Consider the following 16,010-nt stretch of genomic DNA (forward strand, 5'->3'; position numbering starts at 1 on the left):
TCAATTGTCCCATAGTTTATGGTTTAAAGAAAATTATGTATGCTTTTGGCAAACGAAAAATATCATGCGAATAAAACATTCGGCTATTTAAATGACATCATTTAGTATATTTAATCAATTATGTTTTTAATTTTACATATGTACGCATTACGTTGTTAAATTCAGAAACGTAGCATGATGAAATTTTTTGCTATGGAACAATTGAGAAGAATATCAAAATTATGATATACTATTGACCATTATTTTAAAGTTACGGGTAAACTTAATAATATTGTTGACCATTTACCTTACATTTTAACTGACTTCAAAGATAAAATAGAAAATTAATGTTATTTTATTACTATAAAACTCGGTAATGTGATATTTCTTTAAAGTCAATATTCATTTAATTACTTAAATACATCACTTAGTTATAGATATAATAAATCTATTATTAAATAAAATAATGCTAGTAGTATAAACAAAGATATATTTGTAAGTTTGTTTTGACTTATGGCACACAATCTACCTACATATGTTAGCCTACAATTACTAGACAATACCACCTAAAACTATTAGACAATACCATTATTCATGCGTCCTTATTGGAATTCAATTGTTTTGGGAATTGTATTTCATCCAAATCCCACTTGGGTGCACTATTCATTAGTTGCATTTATACTTTCATTACTTTATTTTTCATTAGATGCATGCACACATATTTAATGTAGGTGTGATGTGACTATGGAGGGCCATTATTGGTGTAGTGGATTGTTAGGCATGAGAGATGTTGACCAAAGCTATACCTTTCTCTATCATTTATAAATGTCACTAAAATCAAATCCTTCAAATATTAGGTGCAAAAACCTTTTGCTTACATCAATTATTCCAATTTTTCCTTTGTTGGAATGAGGGAGCCCCCATATGCATTTTTGTTGCCAATATACCTCACATATGTCTAGGGATTTCGTCTTCTGTTTTTTTCTTCAATTTGGTCTCATTTCTTTGTTTGTTCAATTTGCTCTCATTCTTATCTTTGTAAAATCACCTCATTTTTCAAATGTGATTTATCTTAACGATGATCACAACGGAATCTCATTCTAAATTCAAATTATGTTAGTATAATTTATATTTTCAGCTATCAAGTTAGCATTCAACTCAAACTTTAAATCATAACACACAGTATCTCATTTTGAACCCCAAATTAATCCACAACTTCTTTTTCATCTATTACTTTAATTATAAGTATTTTTTTTAATTTTCATATATTGTAAAATGAAATAAATAGTTAAATTTGACATAATTTAAATTTACAAATTACATTAAAGATAACTTAGATAAAATGAACTCCATTGCTAAAATACATTTGTGTTGTTATGCAGCCAATTTTCTTAGATGAATTATAGTAATTGTTTGATGTTGTATTTATTGAAGATAAATAAATAAATAAAAACAGCGATATTTTAAATAAAAAGTAGGAAAAAAGGTTTGTGGTGCGTAGGGGTGGGTCGATACGATATATCGTATCGAAAACGTTGTATCGTGTATCGTATCGAAAATATCGATATGAAAGAATTTCATATCGTTATCGTATCGAAAGTTTCGATATATCGAATTTCGATATATCGAACTTTCGATATATCGAATTTCGATATATCGAACTTTCGATATAAAAAAATTTCATATCGTTATCGTATCGATATTTCGATATATCGTACCGAAATTCGATATATCGTTAAATATTGATATATATCGAAATTTTCGGTATATATCGAAAATAAAATATCGATATATATCGAAAATATCGATATATCGAAAATTTTCGATAGATATCGTATTTTTGATATAAAACGATATATCGCGATATAAGGAAATTCATATCGTTATCGTATCGAAAACTTACGATACGATATCGTATCGTATTAAAAATTCGATAATTTTTCGATATTTTTCAATACGATACGAGCGATATATCATTTTTTCGGTATTTTTCCCCAGCCCTAAGTGCGCGCGCCACAACACAATCGCTAATCGCTAACGGGGCAAGGCAATATCCCACGCCCCGGTCTCGCACCACTGCCCCCCTCTCCCTCTCCACCAATGCCCTGGGATTGGCCCGCACCGCCAATTCTCATGGTCCGGTCCCATTTTTGAATGTGTTAACTGATGACCTTTTATTCGATTAGCATTTAGATGCTACTGCGTGTTGCGAAAGTATAACCAATACGATGCTTATGTTGCGGCTATGAATTATCCTAGCCATAGAGTATGTAGTTCGAATATGAATAAAACCTCAAATCTGCGAAAAATCTCAAGAAACGGCCAAAAAACATTGTAATTGATCACGAACAAAAATCAAGGACTCGAAAAAGGAGAATTTCGGTGAGAATTGACAAAATAACTAAGGAATCTACAACAAATGTATTGAAAGGAAACAGACACATAGAGAACTTTTCTCAGCATAATGTTTCACTGCAAACACAAACAAGTTAACTTGCAAATTCTTCTACCATTTGTGGAACTAAGATGAATTTGGAATTGTTATTCAACGAAAGTAGGATGGCAGTGTTGTCTGTTCAAAACTTCTCCCCGTAGTAATAAGCCGTGCCAACCATTAAGGCAACGGTGGCACCTTGAACGACCACACGAGCCCTCATTAGCTTCTGTCCCAAAACAGAATTCCCCTGTTTGAAACTAATCAGACCGGCTGTGAGCACTCCTGCTGTCATCAACGCACCTAGGAAACGGAAGCCTTTCAGAGCACGGACAGCTCTAACAACACGTCTTATATTATTACTCCAACGCAACATATTCAAATGACGAAGATATTGGGACCGAGCAACGGAAGCCTATTGATGCACTCAAGTGAAGCATTAATGAACAAGAAATAACCAACATTACAAGCATGGACACTAAGAAATGCTTAGGACAACCCTAACAACCTGTCTTATACTACTCAAACGCGAGATATTTCATCGGTAATAAAGGTTTTTGGAACCGAGCAATTCACTCAAGTGAAGCATTGGTCAAATGATCTAACAAGAAAGTAAGAAACGACAATCTTACTACCTTTACTAGCAAAGAAATTCTTAGGACAACTCTTAACATCGCGTCTTAAATTATGTCGAAGACACCCTTTCTATCTCACATTGACTTAGTAAAGATCTTGCTTCTAAAATATAAGTCTGGAGTACCCACTCCTCTTATAAGGCCTTTTAAGGGGACGATGCTTCCAATTCTAACACTCCCCCGTCCAAATAACAAATAGTCATGTTTTTTTTCATTTTGGCCCATCCACAAAAATTTGGCCCTTTTCATTTCTAGTAACATGACTCACCACTTTTCCCCTAAAAACACATAACCATTGTTCATCAAGAGCCTCGGATTTCTTTCTAAGATGTTCCACTTAAAACACGTTTCCTATAATGGAAACATCGCATTCTCTACTTCATGTTTTACCACTTAACTCAAAAAAATTAAACTATAAAAATAAAAAGAAAAGAGTATGATTAAGAGAAGCGAGAAAGATTTACCAATAGGAACAAGAGGGTTCCTAACGCGCTTTTTCTCCTTACACAATTCTTCTATTTGTGCATTAACATCAGCCATCTGATCCATTTCATCAAAACAATAGTATATGAAAGTTATAGAAATATAGAATTTTTTTTATTAATCAAACAAAATCATCTATCCCTTCACACCATTAAAATCCAAAGAACATATAATTACTATCAAGATCAAAACTTTACCATGAAATATTAATTGTTGAGATGACCAAGATGAAAAGATTTGATTTTGGTAGAAACCCTTATACCAAAATTGGAAACGGTAGTGGACAAACAATGCACATGACTTGTTTTTAGTTGATTGAGATCAGATAGGAATTGGCCAATTGGGCCACACACCTCAATTAATAATATTTGGACATGTTCTTTCAACTTTGTTTTCAGGCTACAGTTATGGAGATTATATCCATTTCTACAAATTCAATATACGTGCCTGGAAAATGTTTTCCTTTTTTTGTGAATTTCAAATGGGATTTATTATTATTATGACTATTATTATTAAAAAGCTAGCAAGATAATTGATTTTGAACTAAAACATTACTCTCTGTACGCTATTAAATATCCTATTTTTTTTCTTTTTCTTTTGTCGTTAATAAATGTCTCATTTCACTTTTAGTACGATAGGTGGACCCTATATTCCTCATTCCACCCACATTTTATTATAAAATGAATATATAAAAATAGACTCCACATTCCACTAACTTTTTTATCCACTTTACTAAATAAAGTTAAATACTCCCTCCGTCCCACTTTAGGAGTCCAAGTTTACTACTTTTGGGTGTCCCACTTTAGGAGTCCCGGTTGAAATATTCCATAATTGGTAATAGGCTCCACATTCCACTCACCTTTTCCACTCATATTTTATTATAAAACTAATATATAAAAGTAGGATCCACGTTCCATTATCTATTTTCACCAACTTTTCTATGTATTTCTTAAAATCCGTATTGAACTCAACCGGGACTCCTAAAGTGGGACGGAGGGAGTAATTTCTTACAATCCGTGTCAGTTAAATATGATACATTTAATCACGAATGGAGGGTGGGATTTAGATAGTTGAATACTACATCTTAAACTATTCTCATTTTTACTCATAATATATTGCTTGAACTAATATCACATTTTATAAGTAATTCCCAACGTCCCACAAAGATTGTCCCATTTTCCTATTTTTATCTGTCCCACAAAATTTATCTCATTTCACATTTTATAATTTTTTTAGTGGATCTCATATTCCACTAACTCATTCATATTCATATTCATATTTTATTATATAAATAATATATAAAATTAAGTCTCACATTTCATTACATCTCTTAAAATCCGTATCCGATCAAAGTGGAACAATCTTTGTGGGACAGAGGGAGTAGGGGTGGGAATACGGATATCGGGTATTGGATTTACTCGTACCCGACCCGATATCCGCCGGATTTTGGATACCCAATATCCAATTTTATGGGATTGGGATTGGGTATTGAAATATAAGATAAATCGGGTATTGGATAACCCGAATGGATATTGGGTATTACCCGAATATCTAATTTATTATTTTAAGCATATTTTAAATTAGATTTAGTCATTTTGCATTAAATAATCTTATACTTTAAAATAAAAGTGATCCATTTTTTTTGGTTTATACTACAAAATAAATGAAACATTAAAGACATTAGTCAATTTAGATATTTCTATATTTCCATTAATATATAAAATTCAATTTTTTTTATTAGTTATTAACATATGTAAAGAGTCGGGTATTTGGGTACCCGATACGTCGGGTATGGATACCCGGGGCGGGTAGTGGAGTACCCGAAAATATATCGGGATGGATTTTAGATAGACATATTGGTGATTTTTGGATTTGGATACCCGGTTTTTTTGGATCGGGTATCCATGGATATCCATATTTTTACCCGTCCGAGGGAGTATACATTTACCATTTCATTCATTTTTATCCCATCGTTTATAAATTATGCCCTTGAATTCATCATAAAATTCAGTCAAAACATATTTTACTTAATGAAGCGAATCGATAACCGCTACAAACCGCCGTACAACCAACCGGCGCCGACAGAAATGGATAACACTTAAAACACAAAAAACTGCCGCGTAGGTTTCTGCAACAACATGCACAACGCCACGTGTACGAAATTCCCAACTTTTCCTCGCCAATTCAAACCGATCAATATATCAATCAATCAACAAAACTAGAAGAATTCGTCTGCGGAAATCAGACAAGAAGAATGAATTTTCTTGCATTATGTCTTGTGTTAGTGTTAACCTCGGTAGCAACCGCACAAATCCCTAAACCGAGAGAAGAAGATGTGATTGTGAAGGAAGGCCGCAGAGTGGTGGTGGTCGAGTACGAGAAAGACGACGGCAACACCAAGGTTTTGATCTCTCCGCAGGACAAACCTGATGATAATTTTGTGAAGAAAGCGAAGGAGGCTTCCTCTTCTGTTGTTGATGAAATCGGTGATTTAGTTGGAAAAATCAAAGATGATGAGAATGTTCAGAGCAAATTCCGGCCTCGAGAGCTCGTTTGCGACGCCTACGGCAAGTGCAAGCACAAGCTCGCCTCGGCCTTGGGGAAAACGGCCGAGGCTGCAGAGGAGGTGAAGGAGAAGTTTCTAGAAGGCAAGGAGGCTGCGGAGGGGGCCGCGGAGAAGGTTAAAGAGAAGTTTCTAGAAGGGAAGGAGAAGGCTGAAGGGGCAGCGGAGGGAGTGAAAGAGAAGTTTCTAGAAGGGAAGGAGAAGGCGGAGGGGGTAGAGGAAAAAGTGAAAGAGAAGTTTCTAGAAGGTAAGGAGAAGGTGAAAGAGATGCTTCTAGAAGGTAAGGAGAAGGCGGAGGAGGCGGAGGAGGAGGTGAAAGAGAAGCTTCTAGAAGGTAAGGGGAAGGTGGAAGGGGCGGAGGAGGAGGTGAAAGAGAAGCTTCTAGAAGGTAAGGGGAAGGTGGAAGGGGTGAAAGAGAAGTTTCTAGAAGGAAAGGGGAAGGGTGGGAAGGGATTGAGGGAGAGGGTGGGGGCCGTGGTGGGGGTGGTGCATATGATGGGTTTTGCGGTGGCGTATGGGATGTGCGTGTGGATGACGTTTGCATCGAGCTACGTGCTGGCGGGGGCGGTGCCGAGGCGGCAGTTTGCGGTGGTGCAAAGCAAGATGTATCCAGTGTATTTTAAGGGGATGGGGTGTGGTGTGGGGATGGCTTTGTTGGGGCATTTGGCGGGGCGGGGGAGGGAGGAGGCGGTGTTGCAAGGGATGAACCTCGCGGCGGCGTTGGGGATGATCTTGGTGAATTTGATGTGGCTGGAGCCTCAAGCAACTAAGGTTTGTCACATTGTTATATTTGATTTGTTTGGTTATATGTGGTTAGTTTGATTATTTCTTAATTGATATGTGGTTGTCTTGAGTTGGACTGTTGAGAATTATTTAGGTGTAAGGAGCCCTATATACGTGGTTCTACAATAAGATTGAGTTTTGCATATACCACAACTCTTAGCTTTGTTTAAGTACAAACAACATTTAATTTTGATGTTAAAATGATGTTTATATGTGATCCTAATTAGATCACAACTCTTAGCTTTGTTTAAGTACAAACAACATTTAATTTTGATGTTAAAATGATGTTTATATGTGATCCTAATTAGATCATATGTGTGAACCACATCCATCAAAATGAGTTTTAGTTGCACTGTTGGATCATGTGTGGACCACATCCATCAAAATGAGTTTTGGTTGCATTTTTTAAATGGTCCAGGTGATGCTTGAAAAAATGAAGAAGGACAAGGAAGAAGGCTCCAGAAAGGAGGCAGACGTGGTCGAACCAATCAGGAAGGCCAGCGACTCTGCGGGTGAGACAGCAGGCAGAGGCCCGACTAGTGAAGAAGCAGCGGCTACGTCTGAAATAATCCATTTGAGCCGAACTCTGGAGAGGCTGAACTCATATTCATCTTTCCTCGATGCCCTAACTCTCATGTTGCTGACCTGGCACCTTGTGTACCTTGGGCAGCGTCTGAACGCGCCGACATGCTGATGTGTTGCTCGTGGCCGTGACTTGTGACTTGCACAGTTATGTTTGAATTGCTGATGTTTACTTTTGTAGATGGGAGTGTAAAAGATAGCTAGAATGTTAAATATGTGTAGTCATGTTTGTATACAAGTATATTAAGCATAGATTTGTACCACAAATCGGGCAATATTTTGGTTGATGTGGATCTATTATGACATGTGAAAAAACCCAATTTAAATAACATCAAACCTTATGAAATGAAACATAAACATATCATTGAGAATGGTTTTCAACACTGTCAAATCAAAATCTCAATGAAAATGATGCTTCTTAATGAAATGGTTAGCCAGCCCTCAGTTACCAAGTATAGTTCTTTTGACATTGAACAAGTGTCTACATTAATAGAAATGAGAGAGTAGTATAAATGGCATATGCCACCAAAAATTATACAATCTACAAACATTTTATAGTAGTAGAAGAAGGACAAAACTCTCACCTACCCATTCATCCCCTGCTGCAAAAAATCCCCCAACTTCCTCCACAACTGTTGAATTCTCATTATCTCCGGTTTCGCATAAACTAATGTACGTGTAGCTGTATATAGCCAGAGCTCAGTCACACTTGATGTTTCTGTAGATTCTCCTCACAAACAGATTCGAGCCCAGATATCCGACAGCACCTGAGATACGCAATCTGATTAGCAAACGAGGGTCGTTGTTGTGTGTGTGCGCGGGGAAGCGCAGTGCAGGGGAGGGGAACTTACCACATAGTATTCCTAGACCGAGGCAGAACATCAATGTGTATCCGAAGTAGAAGCTGGTTTGGAAGAAACCGGACATCTTCGTCTTGACATAGTAGTAGTATACGGAATAGACAAAGACGTAGAGAGCAGTGGATGCGGCGGAGAAGAACGAAGTCCATTGCCAGTGATAGTTCTCGGCGTTCAGTAGGAAATAAGTCCCCACAATTGTTACACAGACGGTGACAATGATCAGTATCACAAATACGAGCAGCATGAAGCCATACACATAATAGACCTGCCAGTGGCAAACCAGATTAGGATGGTTACAGCAGTAGATAGACAGCGACATACATAACCAAACAAGATGATTATTGATCCCATTATATCAGACAAGTAAATGAATTATAGCTGAAACCTTGAAAGAGAGGCATTATATAGCAGAAATTTAATCTCAACAACTCCTTCCTGGCAATTATAGCCTTATAGGTTGACAGAGAAACTAAGGATTGAAAAGCCGAGTGAAATGACCTCAGGACACATACCAGAAAGAAAATAATGGATCTAGACAGATAGTTCTTCACAATTCTCAGGAAGAGATACCAGCTAACGACACTCAATGTATGGATATACCTTGTAATTCCAGAAGGAAGTGAAGACGAAATACATTTCAATGAAAATGCTTCCGAAGGGCAGTAGACCTCCCATTAGAGAGATGATAGAAGGTGTGAGATACCACTTCTTCTCTGGAATTGGACGAGGGATTGTCTTAACTCGGCAAGGATTGTTAGGAGCACCACTCCAGTTTCTTCCAACAACAGTTCCAAGAAGTGCCAGAGGAAAAGAAATAAATGCCCATATGACAAAAACAACGACCATGGTACCAAAGGGAATAGCCGCTAGAGAACCATAGAATATGGCAACCGTGTTCAATATCAGACCAATGCCAAAACACAAGAATGGGAAAAGTGATGCTGTGAGGATCATGGACTTTATCCAACTTTTACCTAACATAGCCAACCATAATAATATGTTAATCACATAAAGTTATTGGAAAACGACGAATATGTTTATTTTTGCTAGGAAGAGGTTAAAGTGATGACATACCACCATGGCGGGAATACATGCCACCACTCACATAACCAGCAATAAATGAAGTAAATGCGTAGCATACAATAAATGTGGTGACAATTGCTCCTCTCCTGAAACACATAACAATATAAAAAAGTTACTTACAGTGAGACAGCGCGTTTTGGGGCACCAGGAGCTCCTAAGGGCATTAAGGAACAACAAATGGACAAACTAACAGAATTAAGACCTAATTATGAAGTCATGCAAAAGAAATTATGTAAACAAAGGACATGAACTTCAAATGCATTAAGAAACGGAATTTGTGCATAAGTACTGAAGCATAAAACCACATTATTTAAATTGTGTTTTCTGGATCCTCTCTATGTCCCGAAGCATAGATGCCAAATATTCCAATCCAAACCATGCTTTTCTAAGACCCTGGGTCCTTCCTTGCATAATTTGATTCAACAGGTTAAGTTAATCAGCTGGCTTCATTACAGTGCACTAATATTAAGCAAGCTATATGTGGTACTCACATACCCTATGTACAACATTCCGACAATTGCTAATATGATGACAAGAAGCACAAGTGTTGATAGCTGGGCACCAGTGCCAACAACTGCTGAAAGTAGAGCCAGACTTTGGGTAGGGCGAAACACATCACCATGAACAAGTTTCCAACCCGATTCTTCATTTACATCCCGTTCCTATGGATCAAAAGGTACAGGACATGAATTAGATTAATTAAAATAACCTTTAACAGATTCCTAATACATTTAAAGCACATGCGTTGCACGAGCTGTACACTATTACCAAATACTGTTAAAAGACATGTAAATAGATAATATTACCAGTGACTCCAGATCATCATCTTCCCGTGCATATTTAGCATAGTCGTTCCGGAGAGTGCGCATTAATATCATTGAGACCAACCCAGTAAGAAAAATTACCATCATAAAAGAATTGAAGACAGAGAACCAGTGAATCTGCAAATCACAACTCTTCTATTAGGTGATGATGACAGAAATAGTTTAATGCAAATAGTCACTGAACCACTAATTCAAAGTAACTTAACAGTAACTTAACCCTTATTATCATAATCTTTTGAGACAATTTTATATGGAGTAAAATGTGAAACTTCCCAATGACATCCCGGATAAATAAAAGGTACAAAAGGAAACATCTCAGAAAAACTTGCAGACTTTAAGCAATCACCTGGTGCTCAAAGAAAGGGTAGTCCAGATAGACATCAAAACGACGTGCAAATGAAATATTGGTTGGAACCCATTTAACAGAGTATGTCATTTCCAATACTCGACCCTCTTCAAGTGGCTGAGCATTTTCTTGGGTAAGATTTACATGAATGATCTGCAAACAGAAGTATCAGTCACAGGAATGAAGAAGCTAGTTAATCTTGCAGAAAAAGAATAATACATGTGTAGAAAAAACAGAAAAGGAGTCTACCTGGTTCTCATTGTAGTTAATCACAAGATTCTTGTGCGTTAAGAGCACATGTCTGTTATCATGGGTTCTGTCAGGGAGCGCCTCACCAACAAAACCTTGATGAAAGAAATGGCCAATCATTCACAATCGTACATAATCCCTTGCATGTAAAATTCATATAAATACAAAGAGCACACAGCATACCCCATAACGGCAAATCATCTGATCAAATGAGCCACCCGTACATGCAGAAAACTCAAGTTAGAAAGGGACCAGATCTTAAGAAAGCTCAATAATTCTGTAGTGTTAAAGGCAATAATCATGACAGGCATACCCATAAAAAACTCAAACCAGTATGAATTATCGATTGCATCCTTAAACTTTTTAACGTTCGTGGCTTCCAGCTCAATTTCGCAAATTGAGGTTTTCTCCACATCTCCTGTGGAAGGATAAACACAGTGTAACAGCTAAAGTGCACATGCGGAAAAATGAAAAACTAAAGGGAAATGCCATAACTGAAATATTACTCTTAAATTTTATTTCAATTTGGCTATCGATAAGCTCATTCCCTCCAAGCACCTCCCCAAGGCCACCCCACTTATGACCCGGCTTGCCCTTTGGGTGGCAAAACGGGAGACTGTAATAGTTGTAGGTTTCTTGAGGATTGTTATAAGGGCCAACCTTGTTTACCCATAAGGTAACAGCTTCACCATCCTGATACTGCAGATTACATAGAAATGTCTCCCAAAATCAGAACTCAAAATGCAAGAGATGCTATTTGCACTAGATTATCATAATAGAGAAATCAATTCCTATAATAGATCTTGAAATGCCCACTAAAAATGTAAAAAAAAAACTAAATACTTTTTCCATTCAGACACAAAGGACTAAAATCCAAAGCATCATCTACACTAATTGAATGCTACAGATATCACATTTCATGGTGAGTTACACTCTTATCATTCAAACGGACAACATTACAGCAAAAAAAAAACGCACAGAGAGTAATCTAATGAAATCAAATCAAACAATATATTAAAGCATAAATAAAGTTGAAATGGCTTCATTAGCAATTCAATCACCTTGCCCAGAGATGAGGCGACGAAGAACGCGAACGACAATACGAAGACGAAGAACAATCTGACGGCGGAGCTCATCGCCTCCAGATCTAAATCAAGAAAACCTTAAAAAAATAAAATTTGGATCGAAATGCAGAAATTCTTCTCAACCCCACTTGATTCGATTTCCCGGAATTTCAGATCTCAAGAGAAAAGCATCAGCGAACGTTCGATTTGTGTCAAAAACCTCAGGTCTTCGTTGGATCCAATCTACCAGCTTGATATTTGAGAGCAATTTCAGAGATTTTAGGGATCGAGAAAGAAAATTGGGGAAATATTGGGTTTATGTTTCACACTGTGGGTGTGCGGAGTATTATCACAACTTGAATGGAATAAACTATACAATATAAAATTGCATTTATTTCTTGTATTTTTCGTATATATGTTATTTTGTTAATTAGTTCAAAATTGGTACAATCAAAATTTATAAAAATGTATACTACGTCGATTACACAAGTTTTAATAAAATGGGTAAAAATATTGAAGATATATTACTAAAATTGATTTAAATATTGTTAGGTAAGAATTTAAATTATTTTACGAGTAAAGGCCGAAATTGGTCTTGAATATATGATCATTTTATGATTTTGGTCCTAAACTTTATCTTTTTTATTTTTTGGTCCTGCACATTTCAAATCGGATCACAATAAAACCTAACGGTCAACGGGTTTAATCCAGATTTTGACCAAATTAGACTTTTAATTATGATTTTTTACTCCCTAATTAATTCCCTAATTATTGTAGTAAATAATCACATATAAAACAAATTTATACAATTAGTTGGAAAATAATCAGCAATCAATGGAAAAGCGGAAATCGAGATTCCGGCTGATCAAGAGGTACGTGCGATTCGTGGCGGCATTCCTGTCGCCGCGGTGCCGGCGCCGGAGGATCTCCGGCGAGATTTTCCCGCAGCCTCCGTATTCGTATTCAGGGAATATTCGGGTTAGAAAGGGGGGAGCGTGATGAGGGGGCGGAGGGGCGAATTCTCGGCGCCGGCGTCGATGAGGACCTCGCCGGGGAACAGCGGGCTGCTGGTGGCGAGCGGCGCCGCCACTCCGACGGGCAAGAGCGACATCACGATGGAAGAGCTGCAGGCGGCGATCGCTCAGTGGAAGATAAAAGCAAGATGCAACCATAATTTTAATCTATTAGTATTTTTTTAATCTATTATTATAGGGATTAATTAAATTGAATTTTGTGTAGTTTAAATTTAGTGTAAAAATTGTTACAGAGAAAATAAAAAAGAATGCGATGTTTTAGTAATAAAAAATGAGTTTATTTGCTAACTAGTAAAAAAAAAGTTCGAAGTTTTATGATTTTACTAGTATCACCCACGTGCGATATTCGACCCATTTTCTTTTATTTGAACTTATTTTATACTGTAAAATATTTTATAAATTCATAAAAATATTATTGTATGAAATCTGAAATCATAAATATATAAAATAAAAAACAATTATTAAAAAATATAAAATCAAACAAAAAAAAAATAACACATATACCGAATGAGAAACAATATTATTATATCAAATTCTAAACTCATATAACCAAATAAGTTTATAAACTAAAAATTGCACACAAATCACATATCGTTTAAATCACTTTAATATCTATACTACAAAAGATCAAATATAATATATATTAGAAGATAGTCAAATCGATCAAAATCATCAACAAAAATATAGCAAAATAGCATGGAATATACAACCGATATGCATGCATTTAGCCGGAAAAAAAATAAATAAATAAAAATTGGTTGGATACCCTAGTATGCAAAAACACCATATACACTGATGTGCTACGTCACCTTTTATCAACTATCTGGAGACGAAGAGGCAGAACGTTGATCTACTACTCTTGGACACTTTCGGTTTTCCCATGGCTGCAATCTGCTCCAAGCATCTGAGGGCGAGTTTAGCAGCCTTGAACAAATACCGGCCTTGTAGTCGCTCATCCATGATGCGGATCAGTTTCTGTATCACGGATGGAAGGGGTTTCATGCAGTACACCATGTTCTGATATATATGACCGGTGTATGTCATGGCCTCTCAAGCCTGTCAGCAGCTCCAACCGCACCACGCCAAACCCATACACGTTGCACTTCTCATTTAGATGTCCTAAATGTTAAAAGAAAGCAACTAACCTAATTGCAGCCAGTTCAGGAGAATATACAGATATACAAAATGTAGGAATGCATATATACTGTATGAAGCATTCAGAAAAGCCATTTCATTTGCGGCTCCTATCGCCATTTGGAGTGTTGCATTCCCTCCGGAAGGCTTCAGCTTCACTAACCACAAATCCGATATTTTTGCATTGAAATTCAACAAAAGAAAATAGAAATGCTATCAATGACATGCTAAAGATTTCTCTATCTAATGTATTGAGGGAGGAAACATAAAAAAAACTACACTTATGATGAAAAGATATTAACTAACTGCTGGTGCATGTAACAATAAATAAGCTTAACTTATTTGCAATAGTTGAAACAAAATAAAGAAAGAGAAGGAAATCTAAGTCTAGCACCATAAATAACACTAACAATCTTACCCCGTCAAGAAGAATGTTTGAGGCCTTAAAGTCTCGATATTTGCTGTCTGAAGCATTCAGAAAAGCCAGTCCCTTTGCAACTCCTATCCCTATTTTGAGTCTTGTATCCCATGGCAATGGCTCTGTAGAAGCATTTCCTGCATGTTAAAAATGGGCCAGATTAGTATTCTCAGTCGGGCTCTCTCTTAGAGTTAGAAAACCAATTAGGTTTTGTTTATATGTTGTTGTGCAACATTACCACTAACTATACCACTTATCTACTAATTATGGAAATTAAATAACCAAACACTTAATCACACGTTTTATATATTTTTAATCATTTAATATCTATTTTTAATGGCCATTTTTCTAAATATCCCTAAAATTCCTCTTATTTTTCTAAACACCCCCAAAACTCTCCATTTATATATTGTATACATTAACAATTCATCACATTTTATCATCCAAAGTTCAATCCTTGTTGCGGTAAAATCTGGACTATTTTTCCTGTCAAATATTGTTTTCTCCTTGCTATATGGGAAAATCCCTAGTTAATAGTACTAGTTAGGTAGCTAGTTGAGACGTTGACATGAATACTTAACTAACAAAAAATTACCAAACTTTTGCTTTGCATTAAATGGTTTTAGATCATAAATTTGTCAACTTAGCACAATGCCAGCATTAAGTCCTTTATTCCTCTATGGAAGACTGGCCATTGGCCTGAGTCCAATGTAGCTTAGAGCATCCACAATAGGAGGACACTTTCTCCTGAACACTTTTCTTTTTTGTCCATAGCCACTTCTGATTTGTCCACGGCCACAAAAAAAAGTTTCCGCAGCAATAGTGGACACTTTTATTAGTCACATTTCACTTTATAAAAATGGTTGTGGAGTGAAAAACCCTAAAATGAAAATTGGTGGGATATTTAAAAAATAAGCAAAAAAAACAATTAAAATTTTGAAATTAAAAAAAATAAAAAAATTAGAAACTGGTGACCGCCGCGGCGGTTTCGCCGTGCAATAGATAGCTGCGGTGGCCGCCGCGTTTCTCTCTCCTCCGGCTCGTCCTCGGCGCATTCGGGGCGAAAGCCCTTCCGCCCCACAAAAGTTGTCCGCCTCCGGGGTGGCCTCTTCCACCACAATACACAGCCACGGCTTAGCCGCGATCGGGGCGCCCGCCGCGACACCCCTATTGTGGATGCTCTTAATGTATATATAAACATTGTCCGGAATTAAGTGTAATTGAATGATCGACCGGTCGTATCAACGGTTCATAAGAATAAAAAAAACTCTATTGAACTTATGTTATTAGAGTTAGCAGCAAACAGTACAATGCAATAACTCTATTATCCATTGTTCCCACTGACAATCGCAATCTTGTCTAGGACTTTTTGACACATGAGGCGATCTTTTTATTGTATTCGATCGTACAACCCAATACATAATATAAATATATTTATTTATGTGAGAATTTTACACTGTGTTGATATTGTGTTGAAGTTGTGTTGAGGAGTTTTGACTTTGTACAATATATAAGTTTGCATTTTATCACTATCCGATT

At 36.6% G+C, this 16,010-nt stretch overlaps 3 protein-coding genes across 3 annotated transcripts; 1 reads left to right on the top strand and 2 right to left on the bottom strand.

The window, feature by feature from the left end:
• Positions 1-2,290: 2,290 nt before the first annotated feature.
• LOC148923728 (RING-H2 finger protein ATL48-like) lies at positions 2,291-3,847 on the bottom strand. The gene is made up of 3 exons (XM_089059955.1): positions 3,729-3,847; positions 3,513-3,588; positions 2,291-2,716 (listed from the first exon to the last, which is right to left on the bottom strand). The coding sequence occupies exons 1-3, from the start codon at positions 3,729-3,731 to the stop codon at positions 2,556-2,558; spliced, it is 240 nt and encodes a 79-aa protein (XP_088916081.1). The 5' UTR covers positions 3,732-3,847; the 3' UTR covers positions 2,291-2,555.
• Positions 3,848-5,630: 1,783 nt separating this feature from the next.
• LOC125204752 (uncharacterized) lies at positions 5,631-7,726 on the top strand. The gene is made up of 2 exons (XM_048103477.2): positions 5,631-6,865; positions 7,296-7,726. Exons 1-2 carry the CDS (start codon positions 5,786-5,788, stop codon positions 7,569-7,571), a joined length of 1,356 nt encoding a protein of 451 aa, XP_047959434.1. The 5' UTR covers positions 5,631-5,785; the 3' UTR covers positions 7,572-7,726.
• Positions 7,727-7,858: 132 nt separating this feature from the next.
• On the bottom strand, positions 7,859-12,241 carry LOC125204750 (transmembrane 9 superfamily member 1-like). The gene is made up of 12 exons (XM_048103476.2): positions 11,883-12,241; positions 11,328-11,520; positions 11,135-11,239; positions 11,005-11,022; positions 10,822-10,916; positions 10,573-10,725; positions 10,209-10,343; positions 9,898-10,064; positions 9,394-9,488; positions 8,920-9,293; positions 8,311-8,584; positions 7,859-8,226 (listed from the first exon to the last, which is right to left on the bottom strand). Exons 1-12 carry the CDS (start codon positions 11,955-11,957, stop codon positions 8,159-8,161), a joined length of 1,752 nt encoding a protein of 583 aa, XP_047959433.1. The 5' UTR covers positions 11,958-12,241; the 3' UTR covers positions 7,859-8,158.
• Between the last annotated feature and the right edge of the window lie 3,769 nt (positions 12,242-16,010).

This window comes from Salvia hispanica, chromosome 6 (assembly GCF_029641045.1).
Source record: "Salvia hispanica isolate PSC_SH4W2 chromosome 6, Shi_PSC_v1, whole genome shotgun sequence".
Taxonomy (NCBI): Eukaryota; Viridiplantae; Streptophyta; class Magnoliopsida; order Lamiales; family Lamiaceae; genus Salvia; species Salvia hispanica.

What these genes read in the sequence shown, in the direction of transcription:
- LOC148923728 (XM_089059955.1), bottom strand. An exon ending in GAACCCTCTTGTTCCTATTG is followed by an intron (nt 2,717 to 3,512) that starts GTAAATCTTTCT and finishes TCCGTTTCCTAG; the next exon opens with GTGCGTTGATGACAGCAGGA.
- LOC125204750 (XM_048103476.2), bottom strand. Translation starts at nt 11,957, where the DNA reads ATGAGCTCCGCCGTCAGATTGTTCTTCGTCTTCGTATTGTCGTTCGCG. An exon ending in GTCGGAATGTTGTACATAGG is followed by an intron (nt 9,489 to 9,897) that starts GTATGTGAGTAC and finishes TATGTGTTTCAG; the next exon opens with GAGAGGAGCAATTGTCACCA. An exon ending in CTTCCTTCTGGAATTACAAG is followed by an intron (nt 8,585 to 8,919) that starts GTATATCCATAC and finishes TGCCACTGGCAG; the next exon opens with GTCTATTATGTGTATGGCTT.
- LOC125204752 (XM_048103477.2), top strand. Translation starts at nt 5,786, where the DNA reads ATGAATTTTCTTGCATTATGTCTTGTGTTAGTGTTAACCTCGGTAGCA. An exon ending in TGGAGCCTCAAGCAACTAAG is followed by an intron (nt 6,866 to 7,295) that starts GTTTGTCACATT and finishes TAAATGGTCCAG; the next exon opens with GTGATGCTTGAAAAAATGAA.